The 16,139-nt window shown below is 50.8% G+C and overlaps 1 protein-coding gene across 2 annotated transcripts in view; it reads left to right on the forward strand.

The window, feature by feature from the left end:
* Positions 1-8,371: 8,371 nt before the first annotated feature.
* Positions 8,372-16,139, forward strand: part of Chst11 (carbohydrate sulfotransferase 11) — a 183,897-nt gene continuing 176,129 nt past the window's right edge. The window contains exon 1 of one of the 2 annotated variants that reach the window (XM_041672834.1): positions 8,372-8,907. In XM_041672834.1, coding sequence (XP_041528768.1) covers positions 8,790-8,907 — 118 coding nt within the window. In that variant the 5' untranslated portion in view covers positions 8,372-8,789. The remainder of the gene's footprint in view (positions 8,908-16,139) is intronic. The other variant, XM_041672842.1, reaches the window with a different exon arrangement.

Below are 16,139 nucleotides of genomic sequence, written 5' to 3' on the forward strand. Positions count from 1 at the left end.
GTGTACCACGGCCCCAGCCTTTGGTAGGCCCCCAAACCTTAGCACAACTGACTCCATGTTGGAAATGCCATTCAGGCTGTGAAACTCAGCACAGAGACAGCACCACCTGCCAAAACTAAAACAAAGACCTCATCCATCAAAGCCCATAGTTCTGGGAAAGTCTCTAAAGGTACTAACCTTGCTTCTCAGCTTCTGCAGGTCTGCTTCTGGCTAACTGTTCTTGGTAACTAAAGTGTGTCAATCCAGGGCATGGTTTTTGTGTTTAAAATCTCACGCTGAGGTAGGCTCGGTGCCACACTGGGACCCTGAACATCCAGTGTAGTTTCCAGCCGACTAATAAAGACTTTCTATTGGCTTAAACTTGTTTCTGAGCAGTCTTCTCTGGTGAATGCCCACAACCACAGCAGGGGGGGTCTTCCCATGAATCCATCGTGCCCACAGGCCAACCTAGACTGTCCCTCGCTGGGACCCCATTCCAAAGGGGTTCTAGATTGTGTCAAATTGTCAATTAAAAGAACAAAACAAACAAACAAACAAAAAACATAACCCAACCAGATAAACAAACCAAAATAAGATAAAACTTGCCTTTCACAGACATTTTGATGAGGACATATAGAGAAGAAAGAAAACATTTAAACGACAGACACTCGACCTCGGCCAGCCTTTTTGATCTTTTGTTTCCCTGTTCTGCCGGGAGGAAGGAGCTGTAAATGGGGAGAAATGGGCCAAGTCCCCTTTGACCTTGTGTCCCTGCTATTGTGTGGACCTCTCTATCTGAGGCTACGTGCAATGGCCTGGCATTTTGGCTACAAGCAGCAGGAACTGTGATGCAGGCTGAGAGGGGGTTTGGGAAAGGGTGTTCCCATCCGACAGATAAGGAAACTCAGTCTTAATAATGGCACTAACCGATTCTCCAAAGGCAAATAAATTTTGTCTCCTTGAATCCAAAGCCTGAGATACCACAGTGTGATGCCTCAGCCCCGTTGCTGAGAGAAAGAACTTCCCAAGAGAATGGAAAGGGATCCTGCTACCAGCTACATACAGGTATCTCCTTAGTCCATCCTTTGCATCCTGAGAGGAAAGCATCATTCACACATGCACGCGCGCGCGCGCACACAGACACACACACAGACACACACACACACACACACCTTTGCAACTTGGGCAGGCTAAAATGATTTGCCTTGGTAACCGCTGAACTTAAACCACATATCCAGTTGTCAAACTGTTTCTTTTTGTGTGAGGGAGAATTTTGTTCACGTCACTGAACTTGGTAGGGTCATCTTAGCTGTTTGCATTGATTCTCGGCAGGACGTTAAAGCTTCTTTCAGTCCTTGGATAAGTTTTAACCATCCATCCCCGCACCATTTCACGTGGCTCATTTTCCTCTGATATCTAGGAGTCTTGCATTTTAGGGGCAGAGAACAAACAACTCTTCCTCAGGCTGCCTACACCACACAACACAAGAGATAGTTGGGAGAAATCTCTACATGGAGTATTTGGATATTTCCTATTTTTGTCCCTGTCACTTCGCAGTGTTTGGAGGTCTGCAGCTTTATGGAGGAAGCCTTTCATCTAGAGAGCGGGCCATAAACCACTCAGAGAGACATGCTCCTTCGCCCCACCCAGGGCCCAAGGAAAGACAAAGGGTGGAGCTGTGTGCCCAGTTGTTCCCAGGCATCCCCCCACTGTCCTATTTAAACAGGGCTCTCCGGGAGGGAGGAGAGGCAGCTGAGGGCCTCATCCAGGAGACTTGAGGCTCAGTGGGGAACTCTGAGTATGACCAAGACTGGGGAGCAAAGGTGACAGCCAGATGACCTGGAAGCCTGTTTAACCCCTTGCTGCCTGTCTCTCTCCTCTTCTGTTGTCTAGAACCTCTGCCCCTTGCAGTTGTGGGGACCGGCCTCATTGTGCTGAAAAGGGGGACTCAGAAACATGACAGATCCACTCTAAAATGGGTCCTGGTGCTGCATGCTTATGGTTCAAATCCCCCCTCTGGCCCTTACCAACTGTCTGCCGGTCCTTGGATATTTGCAAGACTCGGTTTGTCTTGTGTATGAGGGACATGCCTGTACTCATGTGTGCTTACCGTGAGGATCTGAGGCTTGGGGTGTCACATTAGTGACACTTCTGCACAGGTATGATGCGCCGCAAAGTACTGAAGAGGAATTAAACATCACTGCATGCAGGGAGATGATTTTCCAGGGGATGGGGAGATGCTCTGTGGCCAATGGCTTGCCCTGAAAGCAAGGGGCTCTGAATTTCACCGCTAGACCTCAAGTTAAAAAGCTGGGCATGGTGGTGCGTTCTCGTGATCTCAGTGCTGATCTCAGTGCTGGGGAGGAGGAGGACGTCAGGGTCCCTGGAGCTTGCTTGCCGGTCAGCTTGGCTTACTGGTTCAGCCCCAGGTTCATAAGAGACCCTGTCTTAACTGGGTGGATGGTGCAGGAGGAAAGACACCCAAAGCTGACCTCTGGCTTACTCTTACACACACACATGCACATGCACACACATATGTGTGCACACATTCACATGCACACACATGTGTACATGTGTGCGCGCACACACAGAGATTTATACATTTCAAAATATTTTTAAAAATTTCACCAAGTGGAGATATCAGCACGACAGGCTCTCTACCGTATGATTCCATTTTTATGAAACCCTCGAAAAGGCAAACCTCCAATGACGGCTAAATGACTGCCCACACCCTGGGACTAGGTTGGAGCAGCCATTGAGGGTGAAGTGTGATGTTTCTGGACTTGTGTAAAGGTTTTCCAATATCTCCCAGACAACCTTGCACAGTCTCACTATATAGCACAGGCTAGCCTCCAACTTAAAGCGATCCTCTGCCCAAACCTCTTGAGGGCTGGGGTCCCAAGCATGGACCCCTACACCAGCCTTCTTGGTATCTTAACTTGGCCTTGGCCCCACGGCACAGAAAGTCCTCTTGGTCACGTGGTTCACCCAAACCCGTGTGCTTGGCTCCTCAGTCTCTGAAGCTCTCTCAGACCAGTGGGTCAGCAGCTTCACAGTCACAAACAGAGCATGGTATCCCTGGTGACAATAAAGCCACTAGGCCAGGTCCCTGCCTTTGCTGGCACCAAGGAAGGCTGCTTCTCAAAGCAAAGGGTGGGGAGGATACTCAAGTCTCCCTTCTCAGAACCCATCCACAGCTCGGTTTCTCTCCCCGGGGTGGTGTCTTCTGAGTTTCAAGGTCTTGTCAGCGAAAAGCCTTTCTGGAATTCCTTGGGTGGGCCAAGGCAGTTCAAAGTCTGCTCGGAACAAAGCAGGGGAGTGGAGAGATTTTCAAAAGGGGAATGAGGGTGGGGCAGGGGAACAAACACAGAAGAGTGTTCCAATAAATTACCAATAAATAAATGTCAAAGTGAGCTCCAGAAAGATTACCCTGCTGTGCCTGTACCGCGAGAGGGCTGGGTCCCAGAGGACTGATTCCTGAGGAGAATCCATCCCTGGGCCCTGCGGAGGAGGCAGAGTTGAAAAGACAGTGAAGGGGCCCAGCAGTCACCAGGTGGAGAAAGTCAGGCTTAGAGAAGGGATATATGTCACCTGCCTCCTAGGCTGCCCAGGAAGCAAATGGTGACCCTGGAGTCCAGGCTACCAGTTCCGTGTCCCTGGGGCATGCCTTCTCCGCCTCAGTTTCCCCCTCTGTAAAAGGAGGGTGAGAATGCACACAAGGGCATCAAAGTAAAGACGGGAGCATGCAAACTTTGGTGGGCGTTGGAGCGCTTCCAAGGTTCTAGATGGAGTTTAGGAGCCAACGTGGAAAGTGGGTAAAGGCTCACTCGTGGGAACGCACACAGTAAGGGAAGGGATTTCTGGGCTGTCTGAGAGACGGGACAGTTTTAGCGGGCTTGGGGTAGAGCCCGAGTGTCCCAAAGTCCTGGGAGGTCATTGGTGAAACCTCAGGGGCCTAAGTCGGGGAGAGGGATGGTGTTAGCATCTGAAGTGACACAGAATAGGTGGGGATTTCTTCTGCCATCCTCTGCTCACTGTTTCTATCTCTTCTTACTTCTTCCCTGCTTATCCCCTTGCCTCTGTCCCTGCCTCCACCTCTCCCCTTTCCATTTCTCTCCCCTCTCTCCCCATTGCTTCCAAACCTTTCTCCCTCCAGATCTCTCTCTCCTCTTACCCTTTCTCTCTTCCCTTCTTCCTTCCCAGCCTGGTTCTGAAAAGCTGGCAAGGCGAGGAGGAGCTTGCTCTCAGAGCCCTGTTGTGAGTGGCTCGCTTGTGTATTTGCGGTTTACCTACCTGTAGAAGATTTATACCCCAAATCTCCCCGCGCTGCAGGCAAATGGTTTTTAATTCAGCTCCACAAATATTGACTGTGTTCGGGCTAACTGAGTGTACTTTGTGCTAGAGGTGTCGGAGAGATGCAAATGGGAAAATCCAGTCCTTGGAGGAGCCAGTGGGGAGCCCCGGCCCCTGTTGGTATGAGACACATTCACTGGCTTCCTGGAAGATGCTGAAGGGCTCTCTGTCTCCCATGTACTCTGGGTCCATTTCTTCCTCCGACGAAGTGCAGAAAGGGGCATTTTGCCAGCTTTGGGAGATCTAACAGGACAGTTCATTGTGAGCAGAATCTCCAGGCATGAGGCTGAGCTCAGCCTGGGCCACTGGAGGGACTGGGTACACATCTGTCTGTTTGCTGCTCACAAAGGCGTTAGCTGGAGCTGTGGACTTTTGCATCTATTTCTTTCTTATCGATTTTACAAAACCCATGGCATAAGTTGGACTTTCTGCTCCACCAGTTTTGTGTTTTGTTTTGTTTTTCCCCTCTAGAGCCATGCTAGGCTTTCAGTCCTGCAGGGTTGGGTCCCATCATGGTACTAAGTTTAGAGCATCCTCCAGAAGCCCACGGACAAAGGGAGACTAGAGAATCGATGGGAATGAGATTTGAAGAGTGAGCAGGGGCAGAGCCAGGAAGGCTGCTCCTCACCCCGGTTCACTTGTGGCTCATAGCAGGCCCACACTTCCGGACCCAGGCGCGATGCTGGGCAGCCTTGTGACCAGTCCTGGCCAATAAATGAAGCTCAGAAACCACAAGTAGTCCTTGAGGGCTGGATGACCAAATTATCTGCTGAAGCTTCCCAAAAGCTCCTGCTTCTCAAGTCTTGCAAACAGTCTCGACCCCTTTGGGGGCTGCGCCGACTGATCCTTTCACAAGGGTGGCCTAAGACCATTGGATAACAGAGATTCATAATTGTAACTACATTATGATCCATAACAGTAGCAAAATTACAGTTATGAAGTAGTAACAAAATAATTTTATGGTTTGGGGCCACCACAAGAGGGACTGTATTAAAGGGTCGCAGCGTTAGGAGGGTTGAGAACACTGCTCTGGAGGGTTCTGCTTTGCTTCACCTGTGAAACGCCCCAGGTGTTGCCCTGCGGCCCATCCGTAGCAGATAAACAGCCCATGGAGGTGTAGTCAGCTGCTTTAAGCCCCTGGAAGTAGGGATCCCCTGTTGTTGCCCACACAGTTTGGCCTGTTTCAGCAGTCTTGGGAAAGCAAAGCTGATATGTTATTTACTGTGCTGGAGTTTGAACCCAGGACCTCATGTGTGCAGGCATGGGCTCTACCACCGAGCTACATCCCGGCTCCCAAAGCTGGACTTTAGAGGCAATCTTTCTACTTTGGATGGGCATTGGAAAGATACGGTCTTTTTCTTTCTCTACGTCTGATCATTGACTGTCCTTTGTCCTGTCAGTACCTGTAAGGTGGTGGGAGAAAAGGGGAAGTTAGGCTAGGGACAGAAGCAAAGGTGGCTTTATCTGTAGTTGTTGAGTTTACAGTTTGACATGGGAATAGGAATTGAAATCTTTCCTCTCCACTGCCAATGTGCTGAGGACAACAGGGCCATAGACCACTGCCATTGGCTGTGGCCATACACTTGAGAGGTATCTATCTATCTATCTATCTATCTCTCTATCTCTCTATCTCCAATCCATCTCCTATCCATCCTTCATCTATCTATCTATCTATCTATCTATCTATCTATCTTCATCATCATCATCATTATTATCTATCTATCTATCTCTCTATCTCCAATCCATCTCCTATCCATCCTTCATCTATCTATCTGTCTGTCTATCTATCTATCTATCTATCATCATCATCATCATATCTATCTATCTATCTATCTATCTATCTATCTATCTATCTATCTAGTTTTTTCAAGACAAGGCTTCTCCGCGCAACAGTCCTAGCTGTCCTGGAGCTAGCTCTTGTAGACCAGGCTGGCCACGAACTGCAGAGATCTGCCTGCTTCTGCCATCTGAGTGCTGGGATTAAAGGCGTGTACCACCACCAACCGCCTAGAGAGGGCTCTATCTTAACTTCCTACTCCAAAAGAACAATACCTCCCCATCTGTGACTTCTGTGTACTGCGTGCCAGTCATTGTCCTGGGTACCAGAGTGGGGTGGAAGGAGAGGAAGACAATTTGGTCCTTCAGGGAGAGCTCTGTCTACAGGGCATAGTGGCTGGAGATGGGGTTGGATCTAGAGCTCAAAGCATAGAGGACGGAAGAGGGAACTCCAGTGAGAAGTTACAGGACACTTCTGGAAGAGGTGGCAGGTCACCATCAGAGCCTATTCCCATATCGTATGTGGGGGCCAATCCCAGATGCCTGGCAAGGCTCACCATCCTTCTCCAGCACATGGTCCAACATGGTCCAAGCTTCCAAAACCCGAAAGGAATCATTTCTCACTTCTTCCTTGGATGTGTGACTTTCCAAATGGGCTTATAGGGAATATTCAGGCTTGACAGTGTGGTTTTCCTGCCCCAAGAGGAAGGAGAGTGGGAGGAAATGCATGCAAATCCTTTCTTTACTGCGCTTAGTGAAAAACCAGGCATTAAAGAAGACCCTGGCGTCAGTCCGCCTGCAGGTACTCTCTTGGACATGCCCCTGCAGGGAGCCCATTCTCTTCCCACCCTACTTGGTGGAGAGGGGACAGTGCCTATTCCTCACATCACAAGGGGGACTCCTTGGTCACCTTCGGCAAGCAACTCATTCATAAGCGGGGACAAATGACCTCAGTACTAACTGGCTACGTAAATAGCTCGCTGTAATTGACTGCCTTTTGTAACCACAGGGAGGTTGCTGACTTTCTCCACTGGGGGGAAAACTTCAGGGAAGAGGGAATTGAGGCTGCACAGGCGTTTCTGGATGCTTGTCTCGGAGAGAGCAAGTTGTGTGTCTGTCAAATTTGAGGGGAGGATAAGGCCCATTGCATTCAGATTCAACGAGAATTTATCAATGCCTGTGAGAAGAGATGCATTAGAAGGCACAATATCTTATTTTTATTAGCAATCGAGTTAGTACTGTAAATTCACTTAATGATAACTCATAAAAGTCAGGCTTTACAATAACACTGTTTTCCTGGTATAAACGTGATGTTACCCTTGACCTGCGAGCCCCTTATTGATCCACGGCCACCTAACTGCATGGAGCGGAACATTTTAAAACATTTTACACAATGCGGGAAAGCAGCGCCATCTTTCTCTCTACCTGCCAACGCTAAGCTGGCTTTTCCCCCCACGACACTTTGTTGGACTTTTAGGGACATCTTTTCACATCCGCCGGACTGATTTTCATGCCCTTCGGATACATTCCAGAAAGCTCTACCCTTTGGCAGAACAGTTTTAAAACCCACAAATCTATTTTGCCTTGAGGGGTGCGGGTGAGGGCGCGTGTTAGACAGGAGGATCAGCTGTCACCAGACCCTGGAAAGCCAGCAGCTTCCCTAACCTTGACTTTAGCTCCGCTCTCTTTAACCTCTTTGAAAAAGCAGCCCTCAAGATGAGCTGTCCTTTGAATTTTGAAAAGAGAAACGGCCTAGTTTTGATCATCGTGAAAAGGGCATCCGCTTTCAGGAGAGCTTGGGGCAACTTCCCCTATTAAATCGCCCAGGGGATTTTATACCGTCGCGTTCCCCCACGGAGCCCCCATTCGCCAAAGCCACCTAACCTAACCTGCTTCTCGCTACTCGTCTTTCCACACGGGAGAATGGGTGGCAGCACTAAAGCGATCTTATTCTTATTTTTCCCCGCTCCGGGTTTTGTCATGGAAACGTTCACACACAACCTCGATTCAGCGGCCCAGCTCCGCCCAGGGACTGAGGGCTTTTGGGACCCTGCGGGAGCGCGCTGGGCTCTCCGGACTCCCGGGGAAACAGCTGGACGCGACCACGTCTCGGGTAGGGGAGGGGGGAGGCGACGCTCCGCCCCGGCGCGGCCCCGCCCTCCCAGCTCGCCGGCGCCCTCCCCTCGCCGGGGGCTGCGAGTTGCGTTTGGTAAAACCCAACCCTGGAATATATAGATCACTGGAGCGCAATGAAGTAGCTTTTGGCGAGGGAGGGAGGGAGGGGGGCCTGGACAGTCACAGAGGCCAGTGCACGGCGGCGGTGGCACCTTCCTTCTCCTATCCCGGTCGCCCGGCCCGTGAGGAGGCAGCGGCGGCCGCCGGCGCCAGCAGAGCCGAGGCGGCGGAGCATCGAGCTGAGGCGAGGCGGACCGGCAGGAGCGCGCGGCCGGGGCCACGCATCTCCACACTTGCACGGCAACTCCCGCGCCTTGCACCCCCCTCTCCCAGAGACCCGGACTGGGGGCTCGGAGAGCCTCGGTGAAGCGAGCGGGATCCAGCTCCGGAGCTCGTCCAGCTCCGTTCTGAACCTCCCGGGCGCTGGTTCCCCGCGGCGGGGTACCCGCTTCTGCGCTCCGGACGCGCCTCCCGGACAGTCGGGTCTCCGCGGCCAGGACAAAGCCATGAAGCCGGCGCTGCTGGAAGTGATGAGGATGAACAGAATTTGCCGGATGGTGCTGGCCACTTGCTTGGGATCCTTTATCTTGGTCATCTTCTATTTCCAAAGTATGTTGCACCCAGGTAGGGGGCGCGTTAGCGTGGTTTTGTTGGATATTTTTCTCCTCTCTCGCTCTGCTTTCTGCTTCTTCCAACCTCACCTCTTCCCTTCGGCCTCTTTGGGGCTCCTTGCTGCCGGGATCCGCGGGTCACCGAGTTGGGATGGGCAGAGGGAAGGTGCGCTTCCTTTTCCTCTCCAAGCTCCAGGCTGGAGGTTGAGACCCCAAGGAGAGACGGCGTGTGTGGCCCCCGTCTTTCTTTCCCTTTTATTATTATTATTATTATTATTTTTCTTTGTGTCTTGTCTGTTGGCTAGGTGGCAGAGAAAGGTAGGGGTTGTTGGAAGCTGCCGGGGTCGAGGGTTGGTGGGATTCCAACAAAACTCGGTCCGGGTTGCTGTTGAGGGCTGGGACGAAACCGGCTCCGGGAGCCGGCTGCTCTGCTCCAGCGAGCGCTGCTTCTTCCTGGTTGGGTACCCCGGGGCGACTGGTGCACGCCGGGGCGAGGTAGTGGGTCTCTGCAGCCGGCTCGAGAAGCCCTAAGCTGAGCTACCACGTGTTCCAAGCTCGGCTGCGCAGAGCAGGTGTGGGGAGAGGGTGGGTGGGTTCCCGGGTGGGTGGGTTCCCGGCACTTCCCTCCACTCAGCGCGATCTTTTGCGAAACACCCCAGGGGCTAACTCCGCAGTGACCTTGCAGCTGGTGCTCCAGGGACTGGCCCACCCACCCCCTTCTGGCTCTAGACCCAATCTAGGAACTCTAGAGCTTTTGGGGTCACAGTTTGGCCATCACAGCCCTTGGAGATATTTTGTACAGTTCCTAGGCTCATCCCCTCCTCTTGGGTTCTGAGCATTCAGCAGCACAAGAACGAATCCTTCCCCACATCCTCTCTGGCTTCGGCTAAATTCCACGTTTCCTGTCAGGATAGGGAGAACCCAAGCTCCCCTCTTCCGGGGGGGGGGGGGTTCCAGAAGGAAAGTTTGGGATTAGAGAAGAGAGGGGTGCTCTGGGCCCGGCTGTGCTGCACGGCTTAGAAGCCCAACAGGTAGGACTTAGTCTTGGTCTCAGGAACCCCTTCCCCTTTTATCCTGGATCAGCAGACCTGTGCTGGGCCACGTTGGCATCAAGGTTCGTTTTTCGTCGCCTCTGAGTTGCCACAGTAATAATTTAGTTTTCTAATTGCAGGGAGGGAGGAGGGAGAAGGAAGCACATTTTCTTCCAGGGGAAATATGATTGGTTTTGCCTCCCCGCCTTCTTTAAGTGTGTATCTAACATCTTCAGTAGACGCGGCCCCCGAATTCATCAAGCCTGCCTCTTAGTGAATGGCAGAGCCATGAAGCTGTTCTCCGCATCAAACAGACAGGGCTGCCGGCTGTGCAATTCCTTGACAGCGCAGGGACAGACCGGCCCCTCTTCCTTGTGGAACAGTCAGTTGTTAAGGCGGCCTGGCTGCCAAGAATATGGTCTTGTGCTACCGCATGGAAGGAACCCCAGGACACCCCAGCCAGTCCTGGTAAAAGATGGCTTTTGTTTGCTCCTCATATTTTTAGTTTCATGTCAGCAAACTAAAGTGGTGTTTGTCTCCTCGCTCAAAACCTGTGGTTGTGAAACTTCTGAGGGAATTTAAAAATGGACTTTGCTGGCATTCTGGGCTACAAGAGGGTGGGACCAGACAGGCGGACATCTCAAGAGTGCCAGGCTCCTGGGGCCACCCGGGACCAAGCCAGATTCTCTCCCCAGAGGGCTAGAAGACAGGTTGGTATGCAGATATAATGAGACTCCTGCGGTTTAGACAAAGGGCCCAATGATTTGGTCTAGACTTCAGAGCTCTGTTCAGGCCTATTCAAGTTTTGCTGGGACGGTGCATGCCCGGTAATTCTCAGCAGAAATGCTTAGGAGTGCAGAGCAGGAATGTACCTGAACCTCCCTGTACCTGAGCCTCCCTGTACCCGAACCTCCCTGTACCTGAACCTCCCTGTACCTGAACCTCCCTGTACCTGTCCGGTGCTAACAACATTCCATGTGCACGGACCCATAGCTGTGATACTGAGGAAGAAACGTGTTACCTGTAACTGGTGTCTTGCTCTTCTGGCGTTCATCAGAATTTATTAACTTTTTAATTGACTTGGAAGTGGCTTTAGGGTTTTTTTTTTCCTTTTTCAATGTAAGCTTCTGGATCCACAGCCTTGTCTGAGCTTGTGCTGGACTGAATACACCTCTTTGATCCTGTCCTGACGGTTCCTTTCTGGTCCCCTTTTTCTCCCCCAGATGTTTATAATTCATATCACGAGGAGTCTGCTTTTCCCGATCCCCCTTCTAGCGCAGGGCAGATGCTGCTTTCAAAATGCCGATTGGATATGAACCTACGGATGTTTAATTGAAAGTTCTTACTCGAAATTATAGGTCGTGCCGCGGAACCCCTGTTAGTACTGCTATATGGGGCATAAAAATATGCTTTGGAAACAGAATTATGTTTTTTATTCTTTATCTTTCATTTTGTTACCGTCCACTGTTGTTAACTGAGGCCAAGTGATTTTTTTTTCTGCTTTGAACTTTCAGAAAAGATTAGAGAGATTTATTTTATTTTTAATTGCTCCCTCCCTGCCGTGTGTGTGTGTGTGTGTGTGTGTGTGTGTGTGTGTATACAGTGCCTGTGAAGGTCTGGAGAGGGTATAAGATCCCCTGGAACGGGAGTTACAGGTGGTTATGAGCCACCTGATGTGGGTGCTGAGAACCAAACCTTGGTCTTCTGCGAGAAGAGCCAGGGGTCTCTTAGCTGGAGACGCAGCTCCAGCCCTTGCTGCTTTGAACTTGAAAGTGATACAGTCTTCAAGTCTCTGCAGTCTCATGGTCGAGGCAGTCTTTTTGCCTGGGAATTCTCTCAGGATCAGCTTGGCAGAGGCAGAAGGGACCACAATGCAGACCAGACTGTGTCCTGTTCCACCCTCCCCCACTTGAAGTCCTCTGGCAGAAGGTCTCTGGGTACCTATCTGTGGGACAGAAAAGCGATGTGTGAAAGAAGAAATGAACTCTAAGTTTCTTTGCTGGTTGGAGAGGTGTGAGGAGGGAAAAAAAAAACCCAAAACCAAAATGCTGCCCAGCTCTCTGGCTGGCGAATGCCCCCTCCCGTTCTAGTCTGCAGCCCATTGTCTTTGGTATTTTCCTAGCTTATAAGACTGGGTAATTGTGAGCTTGGGTAATTGACCATCAGATAATTGGCCATTGGTTACGCTGCTGAAGATTTAGGAGTGGGCCCCTGACAGTTAGGCAGTTTTCTTTTGAAATCCTTGACCTTTCTGAGTTAATAGTCTTCATGAAGTGGTTTTTTTTTTTTTTTTTGGTCAGGGACAGGATCTTAGAGTTCTTTTCCAATCCAGACATTTGTACAGGTCTGACACATAAAATATTTAAATGTCTGCTAGCTGATCGTATGAAGTAGCCCCTCATCTCCAGCTCCAGGAAGGTAGAGGCTTCAGGGCTTGTCAAGAGTGCCTGGCTTCTCCCTCCAGTTCTGCTGCTTTTGGGGCATGCCCATTCCCAGACTCCTGGTTCTCTGGTGACTGGCCCCAGTTTAAACCCATTAAGAACAGAGCCTTCACCGTGGGCTGCACCGCTCCCGAGGTACCAGGCATGGTAGATACTTCTCCGTGTCCTGGATGTCGGAGAAGGGTGGCCTCAGTTAACCACTGACCTCAATCCATGCTCATGACAGACTCCTCCATAGGGGTGAGCTTCTGAGTTGGAGGTCGGAATCATGTGCCTGTGCTTTCTTCTCCCCTATGAGCCCCTCCATGAACGCCGCCTTTAGAAGCTCATCCCTCCCTTTAAAATGTCTCAGGTACTTGCCCAAGACAGCAGGACTATCCTTTGATGGAGCCCTGTCACGTCTTGCAAAGCTGGAAGGCCTCAGGCTACGCTGGGTCTGGAGCGCCCCTTCAACCTTGCTTTTGTGTCTCTCACTAGGACTGTGGTTTTTGTTTAAAAGCTACTGCTCCTGAGAAGCCTGCCAAGGAGGGAGCTCTCCCTCATTGGTCTCGTCTTCCACCGTCTGCTCGCTTCCATTGTCACCTGGGAATTCCCCGCCTGGGTTGAATGTATGGAAAGATTGCAGCCTTTATTTAAAGACTTCATTGGATCCCGTTGAACACAGGCACATCTGGAAGCATGATTTTCATCTCTAATCCAGTCTGCACATTTGAGAGGCGTGGAAGAGACGCTGTTCTCACTATCCGCCACTCAGAGGCAACTAGATTTTCTCTCTCTCTCTGTAGTGTAGAATGTATACATGAACATCCCTTACCAGAGATTATGATACCCAAGAGGTTCTAGCACTGGGAAGGTTTTGGGAGCCACCACAGCAACACAAGTGGAAAATTCCACACCTGGCCTCGCATGATGGGTTGTAGGTGAATAAAGATATTTAGGGTCGCCTTCAGGCTGTGCATTTAAGGGGAGCCTTTAGAAGCACAAATAAATTTCATGCTTAGTCTTGGGTCCAATCCCCAAGATACCTCACTATACATGGGTAGAGCTCCCGGGATTCAAAACTGTTCCACATCTAAATAGCTTCTGGTCCCAATCATTTCAGATAAGGTAAATAAATATATATAAATAATTATATAGAGAGTACAGTTGAGATCTCATAATGCATTTTGTATCAGTAAAATCTGCTTTATACAAATATGCCATTCTGGTGAGTAATTATTAAAATTTGAGACATGAATTTAGCCACAACCTTTAAAGTTTACGGACCTTTGTGTGTGTCCTCCCTTAGGAGCCCATGCAAAGCAATGGTTCAGTATCATTTATCTCTGTGTTGTTACACACGGCTAATTTTACATTAGGGAATCATTTTGCTTATCTAGAGAATAGGTTTGGGATCATCCCAGTACTTAGGGCTGCATTTGCCTTAGGTCCTTTGAAAAGGGGCCAGGGCGGTCTCAACACTGGGCTGTCAGGAATCCGAAAACGGCGTTGAGCAACTGGAGGATGAGGCCTTCTGGGTCCGAGGTCTTCCCCTAGGAAATTGAGGTGTTTGCCCTTCTGCAGGATTACCCGTAGCAGCCCTTGGATGAGGCCCGTTCCCTTGTGAGAGAGAACTCATGGATTCCAGCCAGTATCTTCACTTCCTTGTCCCCTGAAGTCAGGGGTGACTGAGCACCGGGACAGGCTGGCTGGGGACCTCCTGAGACGGTCACTCTCCTCCAGGGGCAAGCGCCGCTTATGTTTGTCCGGCTGAGAATCATTTTGCTTATGGTGGACTCAATCAACCCAGTTCTTTAAAAACAGGAAATCAAGGGCTCCCAGGGCAGGTACCACCCTTTCCCTTCTTAAACTCACGGAGAGACAGCCCTCTCCTTACTGTGGGTCAGGGGACACATACTGTATGGAAAGTCCTGGCTAGGCGGCCTCTTCTGAGCTTAGGTTCGGTGAAAATAACAGAAGTCCCTTTGCTGACTTACTTACTTTTCCTTTTCCTTTTCTTGAATCTTGGCGCCCCATCTGATCTGTCAATTAAAATCTCCTGGAATTTATAATTTATACTTCTTGGATCAAATGTGACTGAGGGACACTTAGAAGCAGAATTGGAGCGTGCTCTCTCTCTCTTCCTCTCTCTCCATCTCTGCCAGGACTTGTTCCATGTTTAGGACTCCAGCACACAGTACACACACATATACACACATGTATGCACACCCATGCCAACCCCCTCAACAATGCACAAACACGTATGCACGCCCATGTCACCTCCCCACATGCACACACGTTTGCACGCCCATGTCACCCCCCCATGCACACACACATATGCACACTCATGTCACCCCCACATGCACACACACGTATGCACGCCCATGTCACCCCCCACATGCACACACACATATGCACACTCATGTCACCCCCACATGCACGCACACGTATGCACGCCTATGTCACCCCCCACATGCACACACACGTATGCACACTCATGTCACCCCCACATGCACACACACACGTATGCACGCCCATGTCACCCCCACATGCACACACACGTATGCACACTCATGTCACCCCCACATGCACACACACGTATGCACACTCATGTCACCCCCACATGCACACACACACGTATGCACACTCATGTCACCCCCACATGCATACACACGTATGCACGCCCATGTCACCCCCACATGCACACACATATGCACACTCATGTCACCCCCCACATGCACACACACGTATGCACACTCATGTCACCCCCCACATGCACACACACGTATGCACGCCCATGTCACCCCCCACGTGCACACACACGTATGCACACTCATGTCACCCCCACATGCACACACACGTATGCACACTCATGTCACCCCCACATGCATGCACACGTATGCACGCCCATGTCACCCCCACATGCACACACATGTATGCACACTCATGTCACCCCCACATGCACACACACATATGCACGCCCATGTCACCCCCACATGCACACACACGTATGCACGCCCATGTCACCCCCCACATGCACACACACATATGCACACTCATGTCACCCCCCCACATGCACACACTAGGTCATCTCCATCTTTCAATTTTTGAAGAAGTAAAATATGAGGTACAATCCATAGGAAAAAAAGCACCCACACAAGCTTGTGGGGCTCGTGTTGGCGCCTGACACAATCAGGCTGAGCGGAGCGGAGGTTTGGGAGTGGAAGCCCTGGGCCTGAGGCAAGGCACCCCAGTCCCTCTCCGTGAACACTATGCTTTATGGCGCTTGTCTTTTCTTACGTTTTAGTAAGATGGCATTTGGCTGGGTCGCAGTAGATGGCATCTTACTGTGGTCTGACCTTTCATGGGCAGCCCGCGTCCTTTGTAGATGTGAGATAGCACTGTACCCCCACAGCTGGTACTTCTGAGCCCTTTCGTAAACCATGGCCCAGCTCTGTGACCTCAATAAGGGACATGAACAAAGGCGCTTCTACTTCTGGAAGGTTCCGGCTCTGACTGGGGTGAGGAAGTGCTGCGTTAGTTTGACCGCTGGCTCCATCGAGCCTGCCCAGCTTGCTGCCTTCTGTGTTTGCTTACCCTGTTTACAGAGACCCTGACTCTCTCTCGCCTCTCTCTCTCTCTGTGTTTGTGTGTTCACGTGTGCTGCTACACTTATGTGTGCAGGTTCACGTGTGTGTGAATGTCTGTGTGCATCAGAGGTAAACCCTGGGGTTAGTGTCACCCTTCTGTGTTTGCTTACCCTGTTTACAGAGACCCTGACTCTCTCTCTCTCT

The sequence above is a fragment of the Microtus oregoni genome, unplaced genomic scaffold (assembly GCF_018167655.1).
Source record: "Microtus oregoni isolate MIOR12 unplaced genomic scaffold, Mior012 000001F_ref0000356, whole genome shotgun sequence".
NCBI classification, from domain to species: Eukaryota; Metazoa; Chordata; class Mammalia; order Rodentia; family Cricetidae; genus Microtus; species Microtus oregoni.